Source organism: Doryrhamphus excisus, linkage group LG11 (genome assembly GCF_037039965.1).
Source record: "Doryrhamphus excisus strain RoL-2023G ecotype Guam linkage group LG11, RoL_Dexc_Guam_v1.1, whole genome shotgun sequence".
Taxonomy (NCBI): Eukaryota; Metazoa; Chordata; class Actinopteri; order Syngnathiformes; family Syngnathidae; genus Doryrhamphus; species Doryrhamphus excisus.
The window spans coordinates 911,303-933,131 of NC_136367.1; the positions used below are offsets into that span (position 1 = coordinate 911,303).

The 21,829-nt window shown below is 43.3% G+C and overlaps 1 protein-coding gene across 1 annotated transcript in view; it reads left to right on the forward strand.

Annotated features, from left to right (window-relative positions):
- mdn1 (midasin AAA ATPase 1) overlaps window positions 1-21,829 on the forward strand; it is a 46,373-nt gene that overhangs the window by 12,562 nt on the left and 11,982 nt on the right. The window contains exons 32-78 of the mRNA XM_058065282.2: window positions 70-208; window positions 900-1,014; window positions 1,502-1,735; window positions 1,834-2,031; window positions 2,113-2,321; window positions 2,388-2,510; window positions 3,021-3,218; window positions 3,734-3,841; window positions 4,448-4,636; window positions 5,575-5,664; window positions 5,748-6,011; window positions 6,109-6,361; window positions 6,704-6,863; window positions 7,024-7,140; window positions 7,211-7,419; window positions 7,491-7,639; window positions 7,725-7,921; window positions 8,101-8,321; window positions 8,518-8,631; window positions 8,961-9,087; window positions 9,826-9,932; window positions 10,044-10,177; window positions 10,784-10,950; window positions 11,041-11,161; window positions 11,561-11,774; window positions 12,187-12,430; window positions 12,505-12,628; window positions 13,237-13,401; window positions 13,484-13,698; window positions 13,772-14,159; window positions 14,353-14,462; window positions 15,002-15,662; window positions 15,746-15,907; window positions 17,073-17,340; window positions 17,426-17,664; window positions 18,065-18,160; window positions 18,295-18,389; window positions 18,522-18,646; window positions 18,717-18,869; window positions 19,016-19,125; window positions 19,212-19,285; window positions 19,350-19,539; window positions 19,621-19,756; window positions 20,167-20,313; window positions 20,410-20,536; window positions 21,391-21,496; window positions 21,605-21,720. Of these exons, the coding sequence (XP_057921265.2) occupies window positions 70-208; window positions 900-1,014; window positions 1,502-1,735; window positions 1,834-2,031; window positions 2,113-2,321; window positions 2,388-2,510; window positions 3,021-3,218; window positions 3,734-3,841; window positions 4,448-4,636; window positions 5,575-5,664; window positions 5,748-6,011; window positions 6,109-6,361; window positions 6,704-6,863; window positions 7,024-7,140; window positions 7,211-7,419; window positions 7,491-7,639; window positions 7,725-7,921; window positions 8,101-8,321; window positions 8,518-8,631; window positions 8,961-9,087; window positions 9,826-9,932; window positions 10,044-10,177; window positions 10,784-10,950; window positions 11,041-11,161; window positions 11,561-11,774; window positions 12,187-12,430; window positions 12,505-12,628; window positions 13,237-13,401; window positions 13,484-13,698; window positions 13,772-14,159; window positions 14,353-14,462; window positions 15,002-15,662; window positions 15,746-15,907; window positions 17,073-17,340; window positions 17,426-17,664; window positions 18,065-18,160; window positions 18,295-18,389; window positions 18,522-18,646; window positions 18,717-18,869; window positions 19,016-19,125; window positions 19,212-19,285; window positions 19,350-19,539; window positions 19,621-19,756; window positions 20,167-20,313; window positions 20,410-20,536; window positions 21,391-21,496; window positions 21,605-21,720 (8,208 nt within the window). The remainder of the gene's footprint in view (window positions 1-69; window positions 209-899; window positions 1,015-1,501; window positions 1,736-1,833; window positions 2,032-2,112; window positions 2,322-2,387; window positions 2,511-3,020; window positions 3,219-3,733; window positions 3,842-4,447; window positions 4,637-5,574; window positions 5,665-5,747; window positions 6,012-6,108; window positions 6,362-6,703; window positions 6,864-7,023; window positions 7,141-7,210; window positions 7,420-7,490; window positions 7,640-7,724; window positions 7,922-8,100; window positions 8,322-8,517; window positions 8,632-8,960; window positions 9,088-9,825; window positions 9,933-10,043; window positions 10,178-10,783; window positions 10,951-11,040; window positions 11,162-11,560; window positions 11,775-12,186; window positions 12,431-12,504; window positions 12,629-13,236; window positions 13,402-13,483; window positions 13,699-13,771; window positions 14,160-14,352; window positions 14,463-15,001; window positions 15,663-15,745; window positions 15,908-17,072; window positions 17,341-17,425; window positions 17,665-18,064; window positions 18,161-18,294; window positions 18,390-18,521; window positions 18,647-18,716; window positions 18,870-19,015; window positions 19,126-19,211; window positions 19,286-19,349; window positions 19,540-19,620; window positions 19,757-20,166; window positions 20,314-20,409; window positions 20,537-21,390; window positions 21,497-21,604; window positions 21,721-21,829) is intronic.

Below are 21,829 nucleotides of genomic sequence, written 5' to 3' on the forward strand. Positions count from 1 at the left end.
ACATGCTTTCTTTTTAAGCTATACACGGGTAATACTTTTTGGGAATGTCCTGGTGAATGTCTTGGTCAGTGTTGTGGAGACGGAGAAGTCGCTAGTGCTGGCGGAGAAAGGCAGCGGTGATGATAATCACGTGGAGCTCATCACAGCAGATGAAGATTTCCGTTTGGTTGCCACCATGAACCCTGGAGGAGATTTTGGCAAGAAGGAGGTAAAGATGTTATTTTCTTAGTCGATCAACCTGAAGCTTGTTTCTATTAAAGGGCCTATTTTCGACCCTATGTATTGATTCTAGAGCTTCCAGAATCTGCACCTATTCCAGCAATATTTCCTTTTCATTTGTGCTTCCAGACGAAAGGGTCTGTTTTAATTTATTTTTAGTTACTTACTCCTCCCCCTTCTGTCATTGTTTGCATGTTATCCTCATTAAAATATGAAAACCTATAAATGTTTGGGTGGTTTTAGTTAAAGCAGACACTGTTTTTTCCATCTGTGTGATTTTGACAAAGATCAGATCACATTTGATGGTGATTTCATGCAGAAATTTGAGAAATTCCAAAAGGTTCAGATACCTTTTCATACCACTGTAGTTATTGATGAATCCATTAATCATTGATTATCTAAGTGTGGCAGCTCCAAATAGCATGAGCAGTACAACAATGGTATGCAAGTATTTGTAACAGAGAGCCAGAATAGAGAAAGCAACGTTAAATAAGGGTTATAAATTAGTTTGTACACCATCCCTACCGTGTATGTGTGCGAGTGTTTATATACAGTATCTCCTACCTGCCCACTGTGATGTTCAGATACCATATGAAAGTGACTGACTTTGATGTGGATGGATGGCTGCTTTATTTTTATTGTCACGCTAATGTTTATGTGTACTTTCTACTCTTGGACAGCTTTCTCCTGCCCTCAGGAACCGGTTCACCGAGATCTGGTGTCCTCAGAGCAACGGGAGGACTGACCTACGCCAGATCATCCAACACAATCTCCGCCCTGGTCTAGCACTCGATGGTATATATATATATATCTATACCGTATTTTTTGGACTAAGTCGCTCCGGAGTATAACTCGCACAATGCCAAAATGCATAATCAACTAGAAAAAACATACATAAGTCACGCTGGAGTATAAGTCGCATATTTAGTGGGAAACTTCTAGTCACCATCAGTTTTTCTGTCATTCTCAGTTGTCTTTGTAAGCTAACGTCTACTGTTTAAATATTCAATTGTTAAGGAATAGCAGATATCAGTGCAAAAGTCTAGAGTGCCCTCTTGTGGCTGTCTGTCAAATTATATATATATTTTTTTATTTATAAGTCGCTAAGGAGTATAAGTCACAGAAACTGCCAACCTATGAAAAAAAAGTGACTTATAGTCCAGAAAATACGGTACTTTTACAGAAAAAATACATATAATACAGTTCTATGAACACGTTATTATACCCAAGTAAGAAATATCGAGACACGAGTTGTTCAAGATGTTTTTGCTCTCACACGCAGGAGGCGATATTGCCGACCTCATTCTGGATTTCATCGAGTGGTTGACGCTTCAGGATTTTGGTCGACGCTGCATCCTCAGTGTGAGAGATATTCTTTCATGGGTGAACTTCATGAACGCTGTGTGCGAGCAGGACCAGGATGGAGCCCTGAATGTTGAAGAACGTGCAGACTTTGACGCTGTTAAAGCTCTCATCCACGCTGCGTGTCTGGTTTACATCGATGGCATCGGTTCAGGTGAGCGCACTGTTCAACTCCTGCTGGGTCTTCTGCCAAATTGCAAATGTCAGAAAAAAGGTGTAAGTCCTGCATTGTCTACTGCGTATTTCTTCAAGGAACCACCGTGTCCTGTTCCCATGACGCCATCACAGCACGCAGGATGTGCCTGGCCTTCCTGCAGGAGCGATTGAGTAGAATGAATAAAGTGGATGAGGAGATACTGGAGGTTTTGAGGATGTACGACACCAGCCTACCACGAGAACCTCAGTGGGGTGAAGACGTCTTTGGCATCAAGCCCTTCTACATCTCCTTAGGTATAGTTTGGACCAATCCACATAAGGAAGTCTTACATAGGAGTACTTCAGCCCCTTACAAATACCCGTGTGTCCTTGTAGGTCCTCTCACCGAGAGCCATGCCCTGTCCGACTACACCATTGCAGCAGGCACCACTGCAATGAACGCCCAGAGGCTTTTGCGGGCATTGAAGCTGCAGAGGCCAGTTCTGTTGGAAGGATCTCCTGGCGTGGGTAAAACAAGTCTGGTGTCTGCACTGGCAAAAGCTTCAGGGAACCACCTGGTCAGAATCAACCTGTCAGAGCAGACGGTAAGTCGGACAAATAAGACAAATGAAACAAATAAGCGTCATTAATGAAGTACCGTTCCTTGACAGGACGTCACTGACTTGTTTGGCACGGATCTCCCCGTAGAGGGAGGGAAGGGAGGACAGTTTGCATGGCGAGATGGTCCGCTTCTGGCCGCTCTGAAGGCAGGCCACTGGGTTCTCCTTGACGAGGTACAAACCAAACATTAAGATAATTAAGTAAATCCTCGTTTTCTGTAGTGCGCTATGAATTTCCTTGTGTACCAATGGTGCTTCTGTAAATAAACTCGCCTTGCCTTAATGTTGCGGCTGTAGCCTATGCAAAGCTCAAACTCACGACGTCACTTCCTGTCTGCGTTTACAGCAACATTTACAGCAACACACATGAGCTTCAATATTGCCATTTCATTTTCATTGCATATTATGTCCACTATATTGGGTAATAGGAGCGTAACGGCCACTATGGAGGTGTTATTTTATGTCTAGAGGTCTCTAATAATGTTAAAAATAGTAGGTCGAAGGTAGAAGTTCGTCTACTAAAATATTCCATTAAAATTAAAAATTAAAAACTACAAATTAAAGATAAAAATTAAAAACAAAAAATTAAAAATAAAAATAAAAAATAATTCTTCCTGCTCCTTGTGGACTGAGAAAGGGGTGTTCGTCGATGTAACTTTTTCCTGTTTGGTTTTGTGCTGACAGCTGAACCTGGCGTCCCAGCCGGTGTTGGAGGGACTGAACGCGTGTTTTGACCACAGAGCGGAGGTCTTCATCCCCGAGCTGGGCGTCACCTTCCAAGTTCAGCACGAGAAGACAAAAATCTTCGGCTGTCAGAATCCTTACACTCAAGGTGGGGGTCGTAAGGGCCTTCCCAAATCATTCCTGAACCGATTCACACAGGTAACAATAAACACATGTACAATCGTTGCTTATACTGTACGCCTGATCTGCTGCAGATAGTTTTATAGTTATAGTTTTACGTGCATAAAACTGATTGAAAGGGATAATTAACAATTTTGTTGCCAAAGACACAATGTCTACCTGTCCACACGCACACGCAAAACTTTAAATTATTATTATTTATTCTAAATTATTTGTACAAATTACTGTTTACGCTGTACATTGTTCATATTTGATGTCATCTATTTATTCTCCACATTATTATTTATTATTATACGGGAGCCAGGCAACGACATTTGGTTGGCAATTTCACTGATGTGTTGTTCAATGACAATAAAGTCTATCTATCTATCTATCTACAATGGCAGTGACATCAACACGGACACCACCTTCCTGTTTTGCTATGAGTTATTTCTTGAATTCAATAGTGTTGTATAGTGTAAAGATGATCCATGTAGTCTTTTTTAATGTTTTGATCATTTTGTGTTTGTTACCGATGGCTGCTTTCTTTCCAGGTGTTTGTGGACCAGCTCACCAACAAAGACATGGAGTTCATAGGGAACTCGATATTTCCCAGCATTGATCAACAAATCCTTTCTCGAATGGTGGAGTTCAGCGACAGGGTAAGTTTTTCATGTGGCTACTTTAGCATTACCGCAGGCTCAAAAATGTTGTGATGATACGTAGTATGGTGCATTGGTCACTGGGTATCGGTAATGTTAGGACACACAAGCACCAGACATGATGGCTGGAACAACAGGTTTCTATTGCAGGTTTGAATGATGTCACAATAATTCCTGACATGGGCCGGAACCCACGCTAAGCTGACCTATCGCACATTAAAGAGTTATAGAACTTATATAGAACAAGTTGTAGATCTTTCATTCATTCATTCATTCATTCATTCATTCATTTTCTACCGCTTATCCTCACGAGGGTCGCGGGGGTGCTGGAGCCTATCCCAGCTGTCTTTGGGGCGAGAGTCGGGGTACACCCCGGACTGGTCAACAGCCAATCACAGGGCACATATAGACAAACAACCATTCACATGCAAACTCCACACAGAGATGGCCGAGGGTGGAATTGAACTCGAGTCTCCTAGCTGTGAAGCTAACCACTCGGAACGCCGTGCAGCCCATCAACACATCTTGTTGGTTTCAAATGTTCATTTGAAAGAAGGCTTGATGCGGACTTGCCAAATGGTGCCATTTTTCCATACGATCTTGTAGCTTGTCCAAGAGGTGAGTGTGGAGCGACGCTGGGGTCAGAAAGGAAGCCCCTGGGAGTTCAACCTGCGTGACATATTCCGCTGGTGTCAGCTAATACAAGCCGACCAGTCACCGGGATCCATCCATCCCGGCCAACATGTGGCTTTGTTGTATGCAGAGAGGATGAGAACAGAGGCTGATAAGGCGCAGGTAATCCCTTTTTTTTAACGCTTTCACGATGAAACAACACAACATTGATGCAGTACATCCTTCCTCACCATCCTCCCTGACTACTGATGGGAGGGCCAGGTCTGGATTTTTCAAATTTGGACCTGTGCAAGACAGTACAGCTAGGATATGATTCTGTTGACACTTGACAAGTGTGTGTTGGGGGGCCGTTTGCAGATCATGAGTCATTTTTAAATGGGCACAAAAAAGAATAATAAAAAAAATAAAATTGCAAAAATAGACAACTAAAAGGTGTAATATAAAAAGAAAAACCTGAACTGTTTAAAGTACTTGTCTAGTTCACCACTTTTTGTGGTTGAATATGGTCTATTATTAGTAAGAAAAAAACATATTTCACTCATTTTCACATTGTTTGTTTTTGGCTTAAATGAAGCATTTTCCAGCATCCAAACGAGCACCGGACTTAATCACCAGAACAACAGGCGTTTATTGCAGGTTTGAATGATCTCACAACAAGATGCGTTACAAGCTAAAACTCAACGTTGAACCCCTACAGCACTGTACAGGAAGTTGAATCGGTACTGTACAGAACAGGAAGTAAAAAAAACGAAAACAAGGAAGTCTCCAGTGACAACGTGTCAGTTTTTATTATGTTTAGTTTTTGTCTTATTTTGTCATTATGTTTACTATATAGAGTAATAGGAGTGTATAGATCACTATTGGGGTGTTAGTTCATGTCAAGAGGGCTCTAATCCTGTTAAAAAACATATTTAGAAGGTTGCCCAACAGATTTTCTATGCTCTAACTATGAAAATATTCCATTTATGAATCAGGAATCCTACATGGTGGGAATATTCACTTATCACTGTCGGTGCTATAAGGCATTACTGTACGTATATGGAATCTGTTTAATATTTGTCATGCTGATGGTGCGATATACTGTATGCTGTGCAACACAGGTATTGGCTGTGTTCAAGAAGGTGTTCGGGCAGGACTTTGATCCCTACATGTGTTCCAGACAATTCCATATGACGCCACTCACCGTACAGGTAAGTCCAAATGTCCAAGCACCTTTTTTGCTGGAGCACATTCCAAAATAGTCATCATTTCTTTGTTGAAAAACTCCCGTTAGGTGGGGTTTTCTGTCCTGCAGCGCCATGGCGGAGGCCATGTATCCTCGGAGCCTCCGTTGTCCATCACACACCAAGCACTGGGACCCCTCGAGTCCTTGATGAAATGTGTGGAAATGGGCTGGATGAGCATCCTGGTTGGGCCAACGGGCAGCGGGAAGACCAGCCTGGTGAGACTACTGGCCGCCTTGGCCGGAAAGCGCCTCAGAGTCATGGCAATGAACAGCGCCATGGACACGACGGAGTTGCTAGGAGGCTTTGAGCAGGTATTCATCATCATCTAAACATGTCAGACCTTTACCCCTTTTTGGTTTTCATTTTCAGCCACGCACCCCCATGACAATGCCGTACCTCTTCTTTTAGGTGGATATCATGCGGCCATGGCAACATGTTCTTGAAAGCGTGGACTATTTAGTTGCTATGGTAACAAGGCATGGCTTGTTGTCGCCGGATGACTGCCTGAAAGAGACAGAGCTTCTGCTGAAAAAATGGGGCCTGTTTTGCCGCTGGCTGAAGGAGGAGGAGTTGATAAGCGTCACCTCTGAAGCCGTAAACAAACTGGAAGCCATCGTCGTCCTCCTGGAAAAGCTCAACTCCAAGCTCAGAGCGTTCACAGGCAAGACTCAGACGCTGTCAATAGTGATACCATATGCACCGCCATGCATTTCCATATGGGTCCTGGGTGAGGGAATGGCCGGACTTCCTCTTCTCCTGCTCCACTGTGGGGACACTGAGACAGTTAGAAGTCTTAAATTAGGGGTGTCTGATTTAAAAATAAAAATACATTCATTAAAAAATAGAATTTAACAAGAAAATTAAAGCCAAAATAAAAAAAAAATTGCAGTCATTTCAGTACTTCAGTACGGGACAAAAAATTACAAAAATTAAAACAAAACAAAAAAACCTTAAACTGTATTACGGAAAGCAGGAACAGTTACTGATTGTGCTAAACCCTTAGATGTGTCCCAGCTGCAAGAGGACTTGAAGCTGCTGAAAGTGCGCCTGACCCAGCAGGAGGATGGCAACAACACTGGAGGCTTCGAGTGGTTGGACGGCATGCTGATCCAAGCCCTGCAGGCCGGCGACTGGTTGCTCATGGACAATGTGAACTTCTGCAGGTAGGCAGTACTCTGCACCGGGATTCACACCTTCGACTCCATGGTCCTAAGCCAAGTGGACTGAGCTACTGATGCCTTTTAGGTTGTCATTACCGATTTAAAAATAATGTTCTTAGTAATTTTATCAAATGGATGAACTGAAAGTGTTTGTTATGCTTAGTGCCTCTGTACTGGATCGTCTCAATGCCCTGCTGGAACCTGGTGGATCTCTCACCATTAACGAACGCGGGATCATCGATGGGAGCACCCCTAAAATCACACCACATCCTAATTTCAGGTAGTATTATTTCATTATTAGGATTATGAATTTGCTCCAAATCGCTAAAGATGCGTTTTGTGCTGAGCAGGTTGTTCCTGACAATGGACCCTGTGCACGGGGAGCTCTCTAGAGCCATGAGGAACAGAGGGGTGGAGGTCTACATCCCTGGGGAGAACGAGGGCATCTCCTGGGACACATTGGATTTGAAAACATTGCTTGGCTGTGCAGGAGTGACCGGAGACTGCGTGTGTAATTTGCTGATTGACATACATAAAAGCGTCAAAGGCGCCATCTGGGGTGAGCGTCTGCGAAACGAGATCCGTAACGTACGCTTACTCTGCACAATGAGTACATCTTGCTTTCTTTAGATTCCCCTGCCTCGTCGGTGGCTTCCATGCTGCATGCTGCCACCCTGCTGTCCTGCCAGCTGCAGAGAGGTGTGGATTTAGCCAGCGCACTGAAGCACGCCTGCGGAGAGGCGTACGCACTCTGCCAACGCACCCCTGCCAACCTAAAGGTAGCAACCATCATTCGCCATTTCACAAGTGCACGCAGCAGCCTTGGAGGACCGTCATGGAGTGCGTTTGCTCCCGTTTTTCCAGCTGGCCATGAAGATGATAGAGCAGAACCTGACAGTCCTGGACGAGGACTGGGGAAGTGGCTTACTGTGTGCTGGTGTTTGGCCTGACAGCCTTGCGTCGGCATTGCTCGCCACAGAGGATTCCTGTTTCTCTACTATCCTCCGTGATGGACAGGTCTTGTCTTTTTGCCTCAACGCCCTCAGTTTGCAGGGTCAACGGTGAGAACCCGAACCTCGAACATATACATTTTGGCGAGGTTGGAATCCTTATTTATAAATAAAATAAATATTTTTGTAGTTAAAGCATAAATAAAGTGTTAATGCGTTAATGTCAGGTCTAAGCACCTTAACAATGAAACGGAAGAAAAAGAAGGCAACACTTGATATTGTCTGCCCAGGAATCGCCCACTATGTCTGAGTGACCTGCAGAGAGCATTGGAGAGTGGTGGTGTCCATGAAGGTCTGGTGTTCTCAGACGGAGGGCAAAATCCAGACCAAGATGTTCTGCAGCTGATGCCCACGGCGGTGAAACTTATCACGGAGAGAGCCTCTCATGGAGACTGGATCATGCGCAGCCGCTGGCTGTCCCATTTGAGGAAGAGCTACCGATACTTACCTGGTTAGTGACGACACCTAAGTAGTAACCGTAGGGTGCTCACTGGGGCCACCATGACCATACACCGTCCTAGTAACTCTTGACGACAACCCACACGCTTACTTTAAGCACAAATGGCTTGTTATAGGACTTATTTGGCATGGAATATTTGACTTAGACATCCACATGGAAGATCAGATGAAAGCATGATGTTTTGCAGATGTGGTTTTGGTTCAAGTGGAAGCAGGAAGCAGAGCGCTAAAGGCCGCCTTCACCAGTAATCTGGCTGCTCAGGGAAAATCCCTTTCTGCTCTTCTCCAGCCACACAGCAAAGGTAACATTTTCGTTTTCGTTTGAAATAATTTCCTGTATAGGGTTTTTGTATGGATTTAATTGTATTCAAGTATTATATAGTCATTTTTTGTAGGTTAATGAATGTAGTTCTAAGAGAATGTAACGAAAACAATGTCTGGTTGAGGAAAAGAACAGATTTCACGGTTTCAATCTTCAAAAAATACATGATCTAATGAATGACGTAATATACAAACATAAGGCATTGTGATCATATGTACTATTCTACACGGGTCACTAGGTGTCAGTAATGTTAGGAAGTACTATGTACAAACAGGAAGTAAAAACAGAAGCAATTTTGTGTGTTATCAGACGAGTGCAGGATGTTGGCGGACATGCGCTGGAACAAGCAGTACATGGATATTTTAGCCACCAAGCGTTTTGAAGACCAGGAAAGCTACGTGGATTATCTCCAGTCACTGGATGCAGTTACCAACAGGTAGGGCAGCAACCCTGTTCACTCACTCACACAATTTATTTGTTTTTTATGTTTTTTTTTTTTTAATTTAAAGCTAGTTGTTAAAGCTTTTTTTATCCAAATCCTACACTTTAAGTTTTTACAGAGGAAAGTTTGTGATACAGCATAACATACTGTTCTGATGCTGTAATTCAGTTTTTCCAGGAAATAATTTAAATAATAATTAAAAAAAATATGGCCTTGTTAACGGTATCGTGATATATCGTATGGTGATCCTAGTATCATGATACGTATCGCATGGCCAGATTCTTGCCAATACACACCCCTAGTTCACATTATGTTATGTTTTTCACCAGATTTCACGCTTAACAGTAGATTCTCTTTTTATTGGTCAATTCCACGGAAATTCTAAGACCCTACAGGAGAACTTTCAAACACATGACGTGTTTCTACACCTCACATGGCCACTCGGTGGCAGTGTTGACTTACTTTTTCCGAACTCCCTCAGCAGCCAAATAGGAAGGTGGTGTCAAGTTTGTCCAGTGCCAAAAGCGTCCAATAAGGGAAGACTAAATGATGGTGGATATGGTTCTACAGGTTTGCACGTTGAGTGGTAGTCATCCTTTTGCTCCACCACCTTCTACCGTGCAAACAAATAAGACATTTGATAGTGAAAGTAACGCTTCTAATGTGATATGGGTATACCACTGCTGCAATTGGGGAATAATTGGAGTATCGGTATTGTGTATTTTTTTGCAGGATGACTCTCATGATGGACAGAGAGGAGAGGGTTGTAATTTGCACCTCGGCTATGAACTCGTCTGCTCAGAACTGTGCCCTGAGGATTGCCGCAGCCTTCTCCAAAAGTATGCACAGGAAACATGGAGTAGAATCTTTTGTTGAGTTTTTTCATACATGCTATCTTCTTAGCTGACTGGTGGAAGCTTGACAGTAATCGTATTTCCTTTTCATAACAGAGACGGTGGATATTGGTCACCTGCCTCATCCAGTGCTGATGCACCTGTGCGCTTTCTTTCACCTGTTTGATTCCTTCACGCTTGACGCTATTCAGAGCGGCCAGGCTTATATCTCAGACCACAATATGTTTGAGGTTAGTAATATATATTGTATATGGTCATGCTTTTATTTCATGTGAACATGCATCAGATTCCAATTGAGTGCATCCCATAATCAGTTCCCAGTTCCACATGTCCAAAAGGAGTAGGAAGAAGCAAAGCTTATTAAATCCTACCCCTCCATCTGGTACTTTTCCAATCAGTCACTGTTACATTTGTTCACTTCCTGCTTTCCTAATATAGTTCAATTTTTTTATTATTTTTTTAATTTTATTTTAGCTGTTTGAAGATGAACTATATCAGCAAGTTGAAGTATTTGTGATTTTAGAAATAAGGAGTTAGTATGTTCTCTGTAGGCGGCATTATGAATTATCCTTACTGCCCTTTTTTGCAGTACATTTAGCAAGTGAAGATTGCTTTTATAGTTATTAGCCCATATTTCCACACAATAAGTAAGATATGTTAGAACCATATAGTCATATACAAGAATAAGAAATGTGTATTTTTCTCAATTTTGTTGCTGAGAACTGATATTTAGCGGAAACCTCTACTGCTGATTACTGATGACAGAACAATAGCAAATATGCCGGCTTGTCCTGTTGAAATGTTCTTTCTGGTTCTACTTTCCATTTTGTGTTCAGGTCCTGGAGATCCTGTCGTGGCGTGATCGTTTCTGGGATGTTTGCAGCACGATGCCAGCGGACGCAAAAGGGATCGCCGTGCTGTCGCTGCACTGGCAGTGGGTACAGAAGCACCTCCATCTCCGTCTGCCGCTGCTCTTGCTTGGAGACGCTCACGCCACATTTCAGTAAGCTTGATTATTCATTTGCATTTGTGCTATTTTGCTTCTTTTTTTTCAAATTTTGTATTTGTAACCACCGTGATGCGTTTTCCTCAGCGGCCACCAGGAGCTGAAAGCAGTTTCGGGAGCCATCCAGAAGCTTCTGTCCACTCCAGCGTGCGTAGCTGCTTTTCTAAAAGGCGTCCAGAAAACACTGGGGAAATCACTGCCATTCAAGGTTAGATGTTTTTTTCATCGATTTAATATTTAACTTGGATTGATCACATTTTCTGATAACTTGTGATTAATCGCGTCATCTTTATTTTTTTATGTTTTTTGACAAAGTTAAATTCCCTCCTTTTTGCTGTTGTTTTTTTCTTCTTGTCGTTTTCCCCCCTCATATTGTCATCTTATTCCTAACACCTAAAAAATGAAACTTTTTTATGTTTCCTTCTCATAATATTTATTTTTAGAATGTTCCCAGGGCCATTAAAGACTGGTTTTGAACCTCCATCCATCCATCCATCCTTTTTCTATGCTGCTTGCTCCTCACCTGACCAGCCATATTTTAGGATTTCCATCTCATACATTGAACATCATTGACACAATCTTAATAAGATCCCCTTGTGTTGTTTAGTTGCAGAGTGTTGCGGACTGCGCAACGCAGCTGAGGGTCCTCAGTAAAACCCTGGATGTGCGTCAGCTCACATTTGATCACGCCTTCAGCTCCTGGAAGCGGGAGTTAGTCTGTCTTCAGATTGCAGGACTCGGTGTGGACGTTAAGGAGAGTCTGCTCGAAGCCTGGGGCCTGGTTCTGCTCGCAAACAACCAACTGGATCCACAGAAATCTGGTAGGCTTTGCCACCAGCATGATTAGTTCTATTCTCTGAAGTTGTAAAGGCGAGCAAAGTAATCGTTCTGGTGATTTATGAAAGTCCATATAAAAAGTATATGCACAGCAATCTCTGATTTATGTGTTCATTAAGTTAATTCCTGCAAAGTAGGATTCCTTATTTATGAATGTTTTTGTAGAGCATTGTTTACCACATTATAAACACACTCTTAAACATTATTAGAGCCCTCTCGACTTGAAATAACAACCCCACATGACCTTTACACTCCTCTTACCCAATATAGAAGATATAATGAGTGAAAATAAGAAAAAACTGTAATATGGGAAACAAAAGTAAACGGTACGGTACATCATAAATTGTATCCCAGCACCCAGCCATCCAATAATAAGCATTTGTTGTTTTCCATCAGGAATATTGGAGAGGTTGGTGTCAAGTGTGGATCAGCAGCTGCACCTAATGACTTCCAGGGGTGTCATGGAGACCCAGGCGATGTCCGGAGAGGACCAATCAACAGACACAGGAGTTCCTCTGTCTCAGCGAGACCTGCGGGACCTGAGCCGCAGGGCTCAACTATGGCCGCTGACGGAGGAAGTGGCTGCCCTCAATCAGCTGCGACTCAGCGCAGATTTAATCCAGTTGTCTTTCACACGCGGGTAAAGCATCAATCCACCACAAAAGAGAAACCACCGCTAGCATTTTAATCAACCTGTTTTCATTTGATTCATAGAGACGGAGAAGCAGAGGAGAAATTCCGTCTAGAACTTTCCAGACATCTTCACTACTGCCTTCAGTCCACACCGATGAATGTCAGCCAGCTGCTGCCACTCTGGTTTCTTCTCAAGAGTGAAAAGGTTATTTAAAAATATATATATATTTATTATTATTTTACTCATTTTATTTGATTGTACATTTAACTGACTTAAGTAATTAATGGTAATGGTTTTATTTCATTTCAACATGCATCAGATTCCAATTGAGTGCATCCCATAATCAGTTCCCAGTTCCACATGTCCAAAAGGAGTAGGAAGAAGCAAAGCTTATTAAATCCTACCCCTCCATCTGGTACTTTTACAATCAGTAACTGTTACATTTGTTCACTTCCTGCTTTCCTAATAGTTTACGTTACTTTAATTTTAATTTTAATGTTTTTAATTTATTTTTTTTAATTTATTTTTTTTAATTTTAATTTATTATTATTTTTTTTATTTAATTTTAATTTATTAAATTTAAGTATTGTAGTATTTGTGATTTTAGCAATAAGGAGTTAGTATGTTCTCTGTAGGCGGCATTATGAATTATCCTTACTGACCTTTTTTGCAGTACATTCAGCGAGCGAAGATTAATAAAACGAATGCTTACTTAAATGAACTTGAGGTTTCGAGTTGTTACTGTAGTTGTTTACAGCACAGTTGAGGATGAAGAGGGTCGAGTGATGTAAAAGTGATTATTTTGCCATCAGCCAGTGGAGGAGCTGCAGTTTGTGTGGTGTGAGCTGCTGTCAGCGGCTTTGGCTGCCTTGTGGACAAACGGTGCCGCTTCAGAGCCTGACCGCTGGCAGAAATGGGACCCCCTCAACGCTGACCGAGAGCTGCAACCAAAGACACGTGGCGGAGCTAAGAACATGGTATTGCTCTCACGATATTTTTTGCGGCTTAATCAATACACGTTGGCTGCTGGCGTGATGATGCAATGTCATTGTGGTTCAGGGCCCAGCCTTGCTAAGTAAAGCCGTGTGGTCCCATTGCACACTGGAAGTGCTCGGCAGCAGTGAGACTGGGAGACAGTGGGAACCATCTGGCACCGCCCTCCTTTCCATCTCCAACGTGACGCTGGGAGAGTGGCAGGACAAGCTTCAGCAGCTCCAGGATTTGTCAGCAGTCTTGTGGGACAATATGACCTTTCCAGCACTGGCGGACTTAAAGTTGGTCGAAATGACAGCTTGTCAACATGACTTCCGTCCAGGTTGCATTTTTCAACGTCTTTTTTTCCTTCAGATGCACAGATTCGAGACTCCAGGGCGCGGTTCTGCGTCGACAGCTACTCAGCATGACAGACCTGTTGCCTCCTGGCCTGCAGGAGTCTTACACGGAGTCCTGCCAGAGCCTGCTTGAGCAACCTCACCCGCTGATGGCCGCTCAGGAGATCCAGGGGATCCTCAGAGACCTCCTTGCCACCAAAGTGATCCCGGATGGAATAGTGCACGGCTGCATCGCCTGCCTGCAGGAATACACTCAAAGCAAAGTTGAAGGCAGCAACTCTTTAGCGTGCGCGGGTGTGTTTTGGGTCAACATGGGCTTGCTCCAGATCAAAGTGTGGACACCCCAAACCATCTTTGACCCAGCTGTGAAGCGGGCCTACAAACTGGGCTATGCCCAGCAAGAGGTACAAGTAACTGTTAGCATCCACTTATTTCGTAACAATGAACAAAACAACACATACTAGGTAAAAATGCATGGATTTTTTTATGATTTTATTTTTTTTTGTATCATGCATGTATTATATGGGTTCATTACATGTATAGACTCCAGGGAAGAAACGGGTATCCACTGATGTTTGTCTTTCTCCATGCTTGTAGTTGGAAATATTGCATAAGGAGTGGAAAACACGGAGCTTATCATCTGAGCTGGCGACCGGGGCAGAATTGGAGATCAGCACGACTGATGGCATCCAGCATCCCCGAATCAGGTTTGAGCCAGGAATGAATGAGAAAGATGAGAATGACATTTACTACATGCAATATAAATTATACATTATCACAGGGGTGGGAAAACTGCAGCAAGTGGGCCACATCAGGCCCACCAAGCATCTTAATGTGGCCCACGGGATGTTTCCAAATTTCTTTTTTTTTTTTTAAAGGGGAGCCATTATGCTAATTTTTCAGCCCATTGAGGTGTGGACTCCTATAGAGCAGGTACACACTATAATAAGTACTCAAAGTTCTTGTTTTTTAATGCACAAGATTAGACACATGCAATCCAGAAAATTATATGTAAATGTTACACTTGGGGGGGGGGGAGTGGGCTAATAAATTGACAATAAAAGCACAAATACTGCGGATTTCAGAAAACAACAGATGGAATGATACAGCACCCTACAAGAAGCAATGAAGTCTGTACAATTAAATAATTAAAAAATAATAATAATAATGCAAAAATTGTTACAATATAATGATGAAAATGGTAGTATTGACCCTCATGCTAATCGCTTTGAGTTTGTGCGTGTAGATATCTGCGGCTCCGCATGCAGCAGCTGAAGGGGCAAATAGCTGAGCTCTCTCGGAAGCAGGCATGTCGTCCCCAGGAACAACAGTACGGAAAGTTATTCCAGGACCTCCAGCACTACCTCTTCAGCATTGGCCAGGCATCGGCAGTGCAAGATCTGCTCTCTCGCTTGCAAAGCGCCCTGCCTGGTTCCTCCTCAGTGCCAGCTGTCCAGGGCCTGCTGAAGAAGGAGGCCGTCTGGCAGAACTCCCAGCAGTGCTTCTGTGAGAGGCTGCAAGAGGACTACCCTCTGTACCCGGACGTGGTGGAGCCCATAAAGGCTGGAATCCTCCAACTCCGTTATGGCATGAAGCTGGTGGCCTCCCAAGTGGCTGCCTCGCTACGTCATGTGCCTGGACTTCCCAACCTGGTGTCCTGCCTTTTGTCCTTTCCCTCCCTGTCCTCCAGTCAGCGATCCTACCTGACCCAGGCTGACTTCCTCTGCTCCAATGAAAGTCTGGAAGTTGTGCATCATCTCGGGAAGCTGCTGCCACAAGGAACAAGTCATGTGCTGGCGCAGCCGTCCACATTGCTCCTCAATGCTCTGCTGTTTGTACAGTGCCACACACTGAGCGCGGGGCGGTTTAGTCCTGCAGCGTGGAACACCTTCACGCATATCTGTCAGGTCAGACACTCTCAATCACGCTTATATCCTCATGAAAATCATCATTATTTTCTTACTCTACCTGGGCATTGATTCCCCTTCAGGCCCTTGTAAACGAGTGGGACGAGATGGAGAGGAAGAGGAGAGATCGTGAACAGCAGGAGGCTTCTCTGTACCGCAGTGGCAGCCGCTTGCATGGCACAGGACTGACCGAGGACCAGCAGGAAGAGAGGGACTTCCGACGGCAGTTCCCTCAGTTTGAGAAGGTATTTAACCGGAGCTCCTGTTTCCTATAAGCTGTTCAACCTCAAGCGTTGGCACTGTGAGCCCACTGACGATTGCTGTGTGGCCTACACACACTGGATACACAACACAATATGCAGTCTTCACCTACCGTGAAGTTATTATTAAAATGATTGTTGTTCTAGAGCAGGGCTGACCAAATCTCACAAGAATAAAGTAGAAAATAGTCATAATATGAACACAAGAACACTGTAATCTTAGGAGAAAGAAAAGTTGTAATTTGACAAGAATAGTTGTAAATATTAGAGAATAAAGTCATAATATTAAGAGAAAACCAGTCCAGTGTGTACCTGAAGTCAGCTGGGATAGGCTCCAGCATACACACGACCCTAATGAGGACAAGCAGAGGAAGAAAATCAGAAATTGTTTAATGCCAAGTATGGTCATACACATACTAGGAATTTTGGTGAAGTAGGTGCAGGCACATCTATTAAAAGTCAAAGTACAAAAATATACAGTATAAATATTTATACACAGTCTGATTATTTTTCCAAAAGAGTCCAAACTGAGCGTTTTTGTAACGCCTAGAGAAAACCGGAGTACCCGGAGAAAACCCACGCATGCACAGGGAGAACATGCAAACTCCACACAGGGATGGCCGAGAGTGGAATTGAACCCGGGTCTCCTAGCTGTGAGGTCTGCGTGCTAACCACACGACCGCCATGCAACCAAGTTGAAACATTAGTAGAGTAAAAACATAATAAGGCAAAGAGTTGTCATATTATTATGGGGGGGGGAAATCAGAATAAAGTAAAAATATGAGAAGAATAAACAATAATATTGAAATAAAAATATAATTTTACGAGGAAAAAGTCATAATTTTATTAAAATGTCAGAATGTTAATATAAATAACAGAAAAATACAATTCTACAAGGAGAAAAACAATAAGAAAGCCAAGATGTTGCAAATTAAATAGCCTAAACATTAGAGTTGAAGTACTGCAGTGTTTCTAAATATATGTATATATATATTTTTTTTCCAAATACTTCGGTAACCTGAGGTTCCAGTCAATGACACAGGTCAAGCATTACCACTCACATTCCCACAGACCACAGCAATAGCTGAAGAGGACCAACAGAAGTACAGGTTCTCTAGTGAAAATATTCCCATTTTGATTCCCCATCCAGGACTTTGCAGACATGAGTGAGCCCAGCTTGGAGGCTCCAGCAGATGCAAGCCAGGAGGAAGAAGCCAGAGAAGACGACAGTAGTGTTCTCTCCCCGGTCGCAATGACCACAGTGATGCAGATTCACCAGCGCCTGTGTCTGGGGTTCGCTCGGGCGTTGTGGTACCAGAGCACGGCGCCGGCCGCTCACGTCAGCGACTACGTTAACACCCTGGTGTCTTCTTACCAAGTCGCCGCCCCCGTGATGACACACTTCTACCATCTGATTGGTGAGTGCCTTTCTTGCACTTCCGCTGCAAATGGTTGATTTATGATTATGATTAATGTATTGATTGTATTATTAATACCCCACAGATGCAGACGTGAACCAGCTGCTTTCAGGCAGCGAGCTGCTGCTGTCCACTCTCCTTCAGAACACAGTGAACGGGGCGACGGGGTCAGATGTTCTGGTTCTCAAGTCAGAAGGACCTTACGACTTCTATCAACATCCCAATCTGAGCGAGGCCCGCCTGTGTCTCGCCGTCTTGGAGCAGATGAATATCGCTGTCAAGCAGAGACTCGCTGACTGGCCAGAACACCCAGCCCTTGTGCAGGTGAGTCGTCATGAATGGGATTTCAGGATCAGGTATCCCAGGATCACACACCATTCCATAAAGTTGGTCCACTTCCAATTGGTTTCTTTGTAATTATATTTTCCTTTTAATTGTGGTAATTGCTTTTAATTCTGTAAAGCACTTTGCATTGCATGTCTTTGCAGGAAAAGTGCTCTATAAATAAAGTTGATTTGATACTATAGGGGTGCTATGTCTTGCCTAGAGGACTCTAATAATGTTACAGTGTGTATTTTGAGCAGGTTTTCTATGCTCTGGCTACAAAAATCTTCCATTTTTAAATAGGAAATCCTACTTGGTAGGACTTTTCATCGTCTAACCTGGAGCCAATTAACCGCCATCAACGAGGAATGACTTTTAAAGCGACATTTGTGTGTTGCAGCTAACTGTGGTGATCGAGAGGATCATGGGTTTTGGTTTGTCCAGTCCACTAGCGGCATTCCTCAATGGTCTGGAGATACTGCTGAGCAAAGCACAAGTAAGCTCTCCATGCAACATCTTCCACGTCCCTCACACTGAATGAAAATACCGAAATATTTGAGAGAAAGAAAGAATCCATGCTGGATGTATGAAACATGTTCATGTCCCATGTTGGTGTTTTCTTGCTCGTAGGACTGGGAGAACAACGCCAGCCGTGCGGTGTCACTGCAGAAAGAACTGGAAGCGGTGACTCAGCTCATTATCCAATGGCGGAAGCTGGAGCTGAAGTAAGACCAAATGTTTTTAGCCACACACACACTTCCATACCCTGCATATGTATGTGTTGGTACACTCCACTGGGGATTTTATTGATGATTTTTGTGTGGCAATTGTGAAACTGAATGCATCTTTTGCGGCAGTTGTTGGTCAAGCAGTCTGGACAATGCAGTGAAGCGCCACACCGAGAAGTCGACCAAGCATTGGTTCTCTATTTACCAGCTATTAGCCAAATACCTGGCCGACCAGACAACGCCTGCCCATTCAGGTACACAACACACAGTATGCAACTGTAGCTCTGTTTGCCCGTGGAAAACTACACATGATTTTCTATCTAGGCCAAGATGTGGGAGACCTTTCCCTGTCCTCGTTGTCGTCCACTCTCCAAGCTTTCATGGAAGGGGCCAACCTGGGCGAGTTCCACACCCGCTTGACCATGCTGCTCACTTTCCACTGCCACATCCTTCTGCTCCCAACTGAGCCTGGACGAGGTCAGCTGCAAGCTCATACTTTTCACTTTGTTTTGTACCTTTCATGCTAAAAATGTATTTGTATTCATGAACATACAGTACAAGATATGCTTTCTGTCAATTTCCGAAGCTGTGACATGAAGTGAATGCATATTTGTAATCCACAGGTCAGTTATGTCATCTTCTGTGGAACCTGCACAAATACTACAGTCAGTTTTCCGAGTGTATCAACACCAAAATCCTCCAGCTCAGACAGCCCATTGAGAAGGAGCTGAAGGTACGCATCAGTCTTCTTTTCTCTTATACAAATACTGCAGTTTTGCCGCGTGTATTTCTCATTGGCATGTCGTTTTGTCGCTGCAGGATTTTGTCAAGATCTCCAAGTGGAATGATGTCAGTTTCTGGTCCCTCAAGCAGTCTGTGGAGAAGACGCATCGGTAAGATTATCAGTGGCTCATTTCTCCACGGGCATCTTCATGACTCGCTCGGGTTTCCCTTCAGCACCCTCTTCAAGTTCGTCAAGAAGTTTGAGGAGGCTCTGAATAGCCCCAGTCTCCCTGCTCTGGTTGAAGAGGAAAGCAGCGCTTCTCCAGATAACGTGGATAGAAACCCAGAGGACACACCCCTTCACCGGCTGCACAAGGCACTCAAGCCAGCCCTGCCAGGAAAGAATCTGGACCTGCAAGTCCAGGTTCTTAACCAGTGCCCTTTGAAGACGTCATCACTTATTGACAAATATCAGGATTCCGCTAAGCTGAATGTGGTTTTAAAGATGGAGGACGGAGTAGAGTCGGGATCTCTGCAAGGACGTCTGCCTCTTCTGACCCGAAGGATGAAGAAAGTGTGTGTCCAGCTCCTCAAGAAACGCTCAGCACCTGAGCTGACGGAAGATCTGGACTGTTTCACAGGTAATCTACTTGATCCCAAATCAACATTGTATGGGAGTATGGGAGTACTTTACACTTAATGGTAATGATTCGGTGGTCTATAACCTGTAAAAATGGAGATGGCGTACCATAAAAGCACTACCGTGATGCACCAGCACCCAACTTTTTTGTTGTTTCTTTGGTCTAAGTTTGAAAACATTATGTTCATAAATAAGATTGAGCACGCTGTGGTGTATTGGTTGGCGTTCTGGACTTTGGAGCGGACGCATCGGGTTCGAATCTCCACTACTAAGCATCATTGGGATCCGTCAGGAATCAGGGAAAAAGCCGACAGAAACAAACAAACATCATAAACAAGTTCACTTCTGGAACCAGTTAACCACCTAAACAAGGGCTGACTGTACACTTGTGGTTTTTGTCACCCCCGTCAGGTCAGGTCATCAGAACCTTGCAGGAGTTGCAGGGCCTCACCTTGGATCCGTCAGCAGAAAAAGACAAGCAGAAGGTTCAGGTCAAACACATCCTCCAGCAAAAGCAGAGAGCGCTGTCCGACCTCTTTAAGACGCTGGCAGAGATAGGTACCTTTGACCTTGCGTCAGAAGATTCTTATGTTATGTACATTCTTATGTGAGAAGATTCAAGTGGTCCACAACCCCGCCATATGTCTTTCCAAGGTCTATCATACCGTAAAGGTTTGATATGGAGCAGGACCGCTGACCCTGTGGACACCCTGTGTATACCGCCACTGGAGATGAGCGCCGCTTTTTCCACTGTCGGACCCCAGGACCCGACTGAGACCCGGTAAACCTCACATATTCCTTTCAGAAATAAGAATGGGTGTTGTGATGTTTTTGGGACCAATGATGATAACATCTGTGTTGTCACTGTTAAGTTGGAGGGAATTGTGTTCCAGCCAGGATTTGATGTCAGTTAAGCAGTCGGTGAGGGTGGAGTAGATGTTGGAGTTGGTGGAGGAGATGTATAGCTCAGTATCATCGACTTTATTCTAAATTGCTACTTGGTTTGTGTGTTTGGCATAATATTACTGCTACCCTAATATTATGACTTTATTACAACACTTTTGTCTTATTATGGTGAATCTTTTAATATTATATATTTTTTACTTTTAATATTTTGACTTTATTCTCTTAGATTATGACTTTTTTACTTGTAAGATTGTATTTTTTCTCTTAATTATTTTTCAATTATGTCAACTTTATGCTTCAAACTTTTTTAATATTATGAATTAACTCTCGTCATTTCACAATTATTATTAAAAAATGCAGTTTTTCTTTCTTGTATGATTACATACTTTTTTTCTTATGATTAAGTTATTCTCCTAATTTTTTTTGGTAAGATTATTTCTTTTAATGCAGTGTTATGACTTTAATATTATGACTTTACTGTCCTAATATTTTGCCTTTATTCTTGTAAACTTACCACTTATTTTTCTGGTACGATTAAATTTTTTTTGTCTTAATATTATAAATTATTTTCAGAATATTTTGACTTTATTCTTGGTTTTTTTTTCATTTTTGCTTCCTTTTTTCTTGTTTATTTATTCATTCATTCATTTTTATACACAGTCGTAAAGTCGTAAAGGTTAGTTGATGTACTTTCTTCTCGTACTAACTTTCTTGTCGCGTGTGCTGCAGGTTGATGTCAGAGTTGCTAAGTGCGTGGGATGGCTGTCAGCGTTACTTCTACTCTTCATGGGCGAGGAGAAATGCTCTGCAGACTGCCCTCCATCACGCTGGGAGAGTAAGAGCGTTTATTGGAGTTGTCTGATGACCAAAGGAAAGCGGTTGAAGGCCAAGAGCTGTTTTAGGAGCTGTCATGTGTGTGTGTCTGTGTGTGTGTGTGTTGTAGGAGTTGGGTCTGGGGAACATCGAGCGCTGTCGAGGTTTCTCATCTCACCTTTTTCAGCTGCTCCTCCGACAGAGGCAGCGTTTAGCCATGCTGACTCAGCAGTGGGTCCATCTCAGGTGAGTGACTGGCCAAGACCGCTACGGATATTTATGCAGAGAATATTTCCGCGGACGCTTCAAAGAAACCATCCAACAAATGTAGATATGAGTTCTGTGACGATCAACA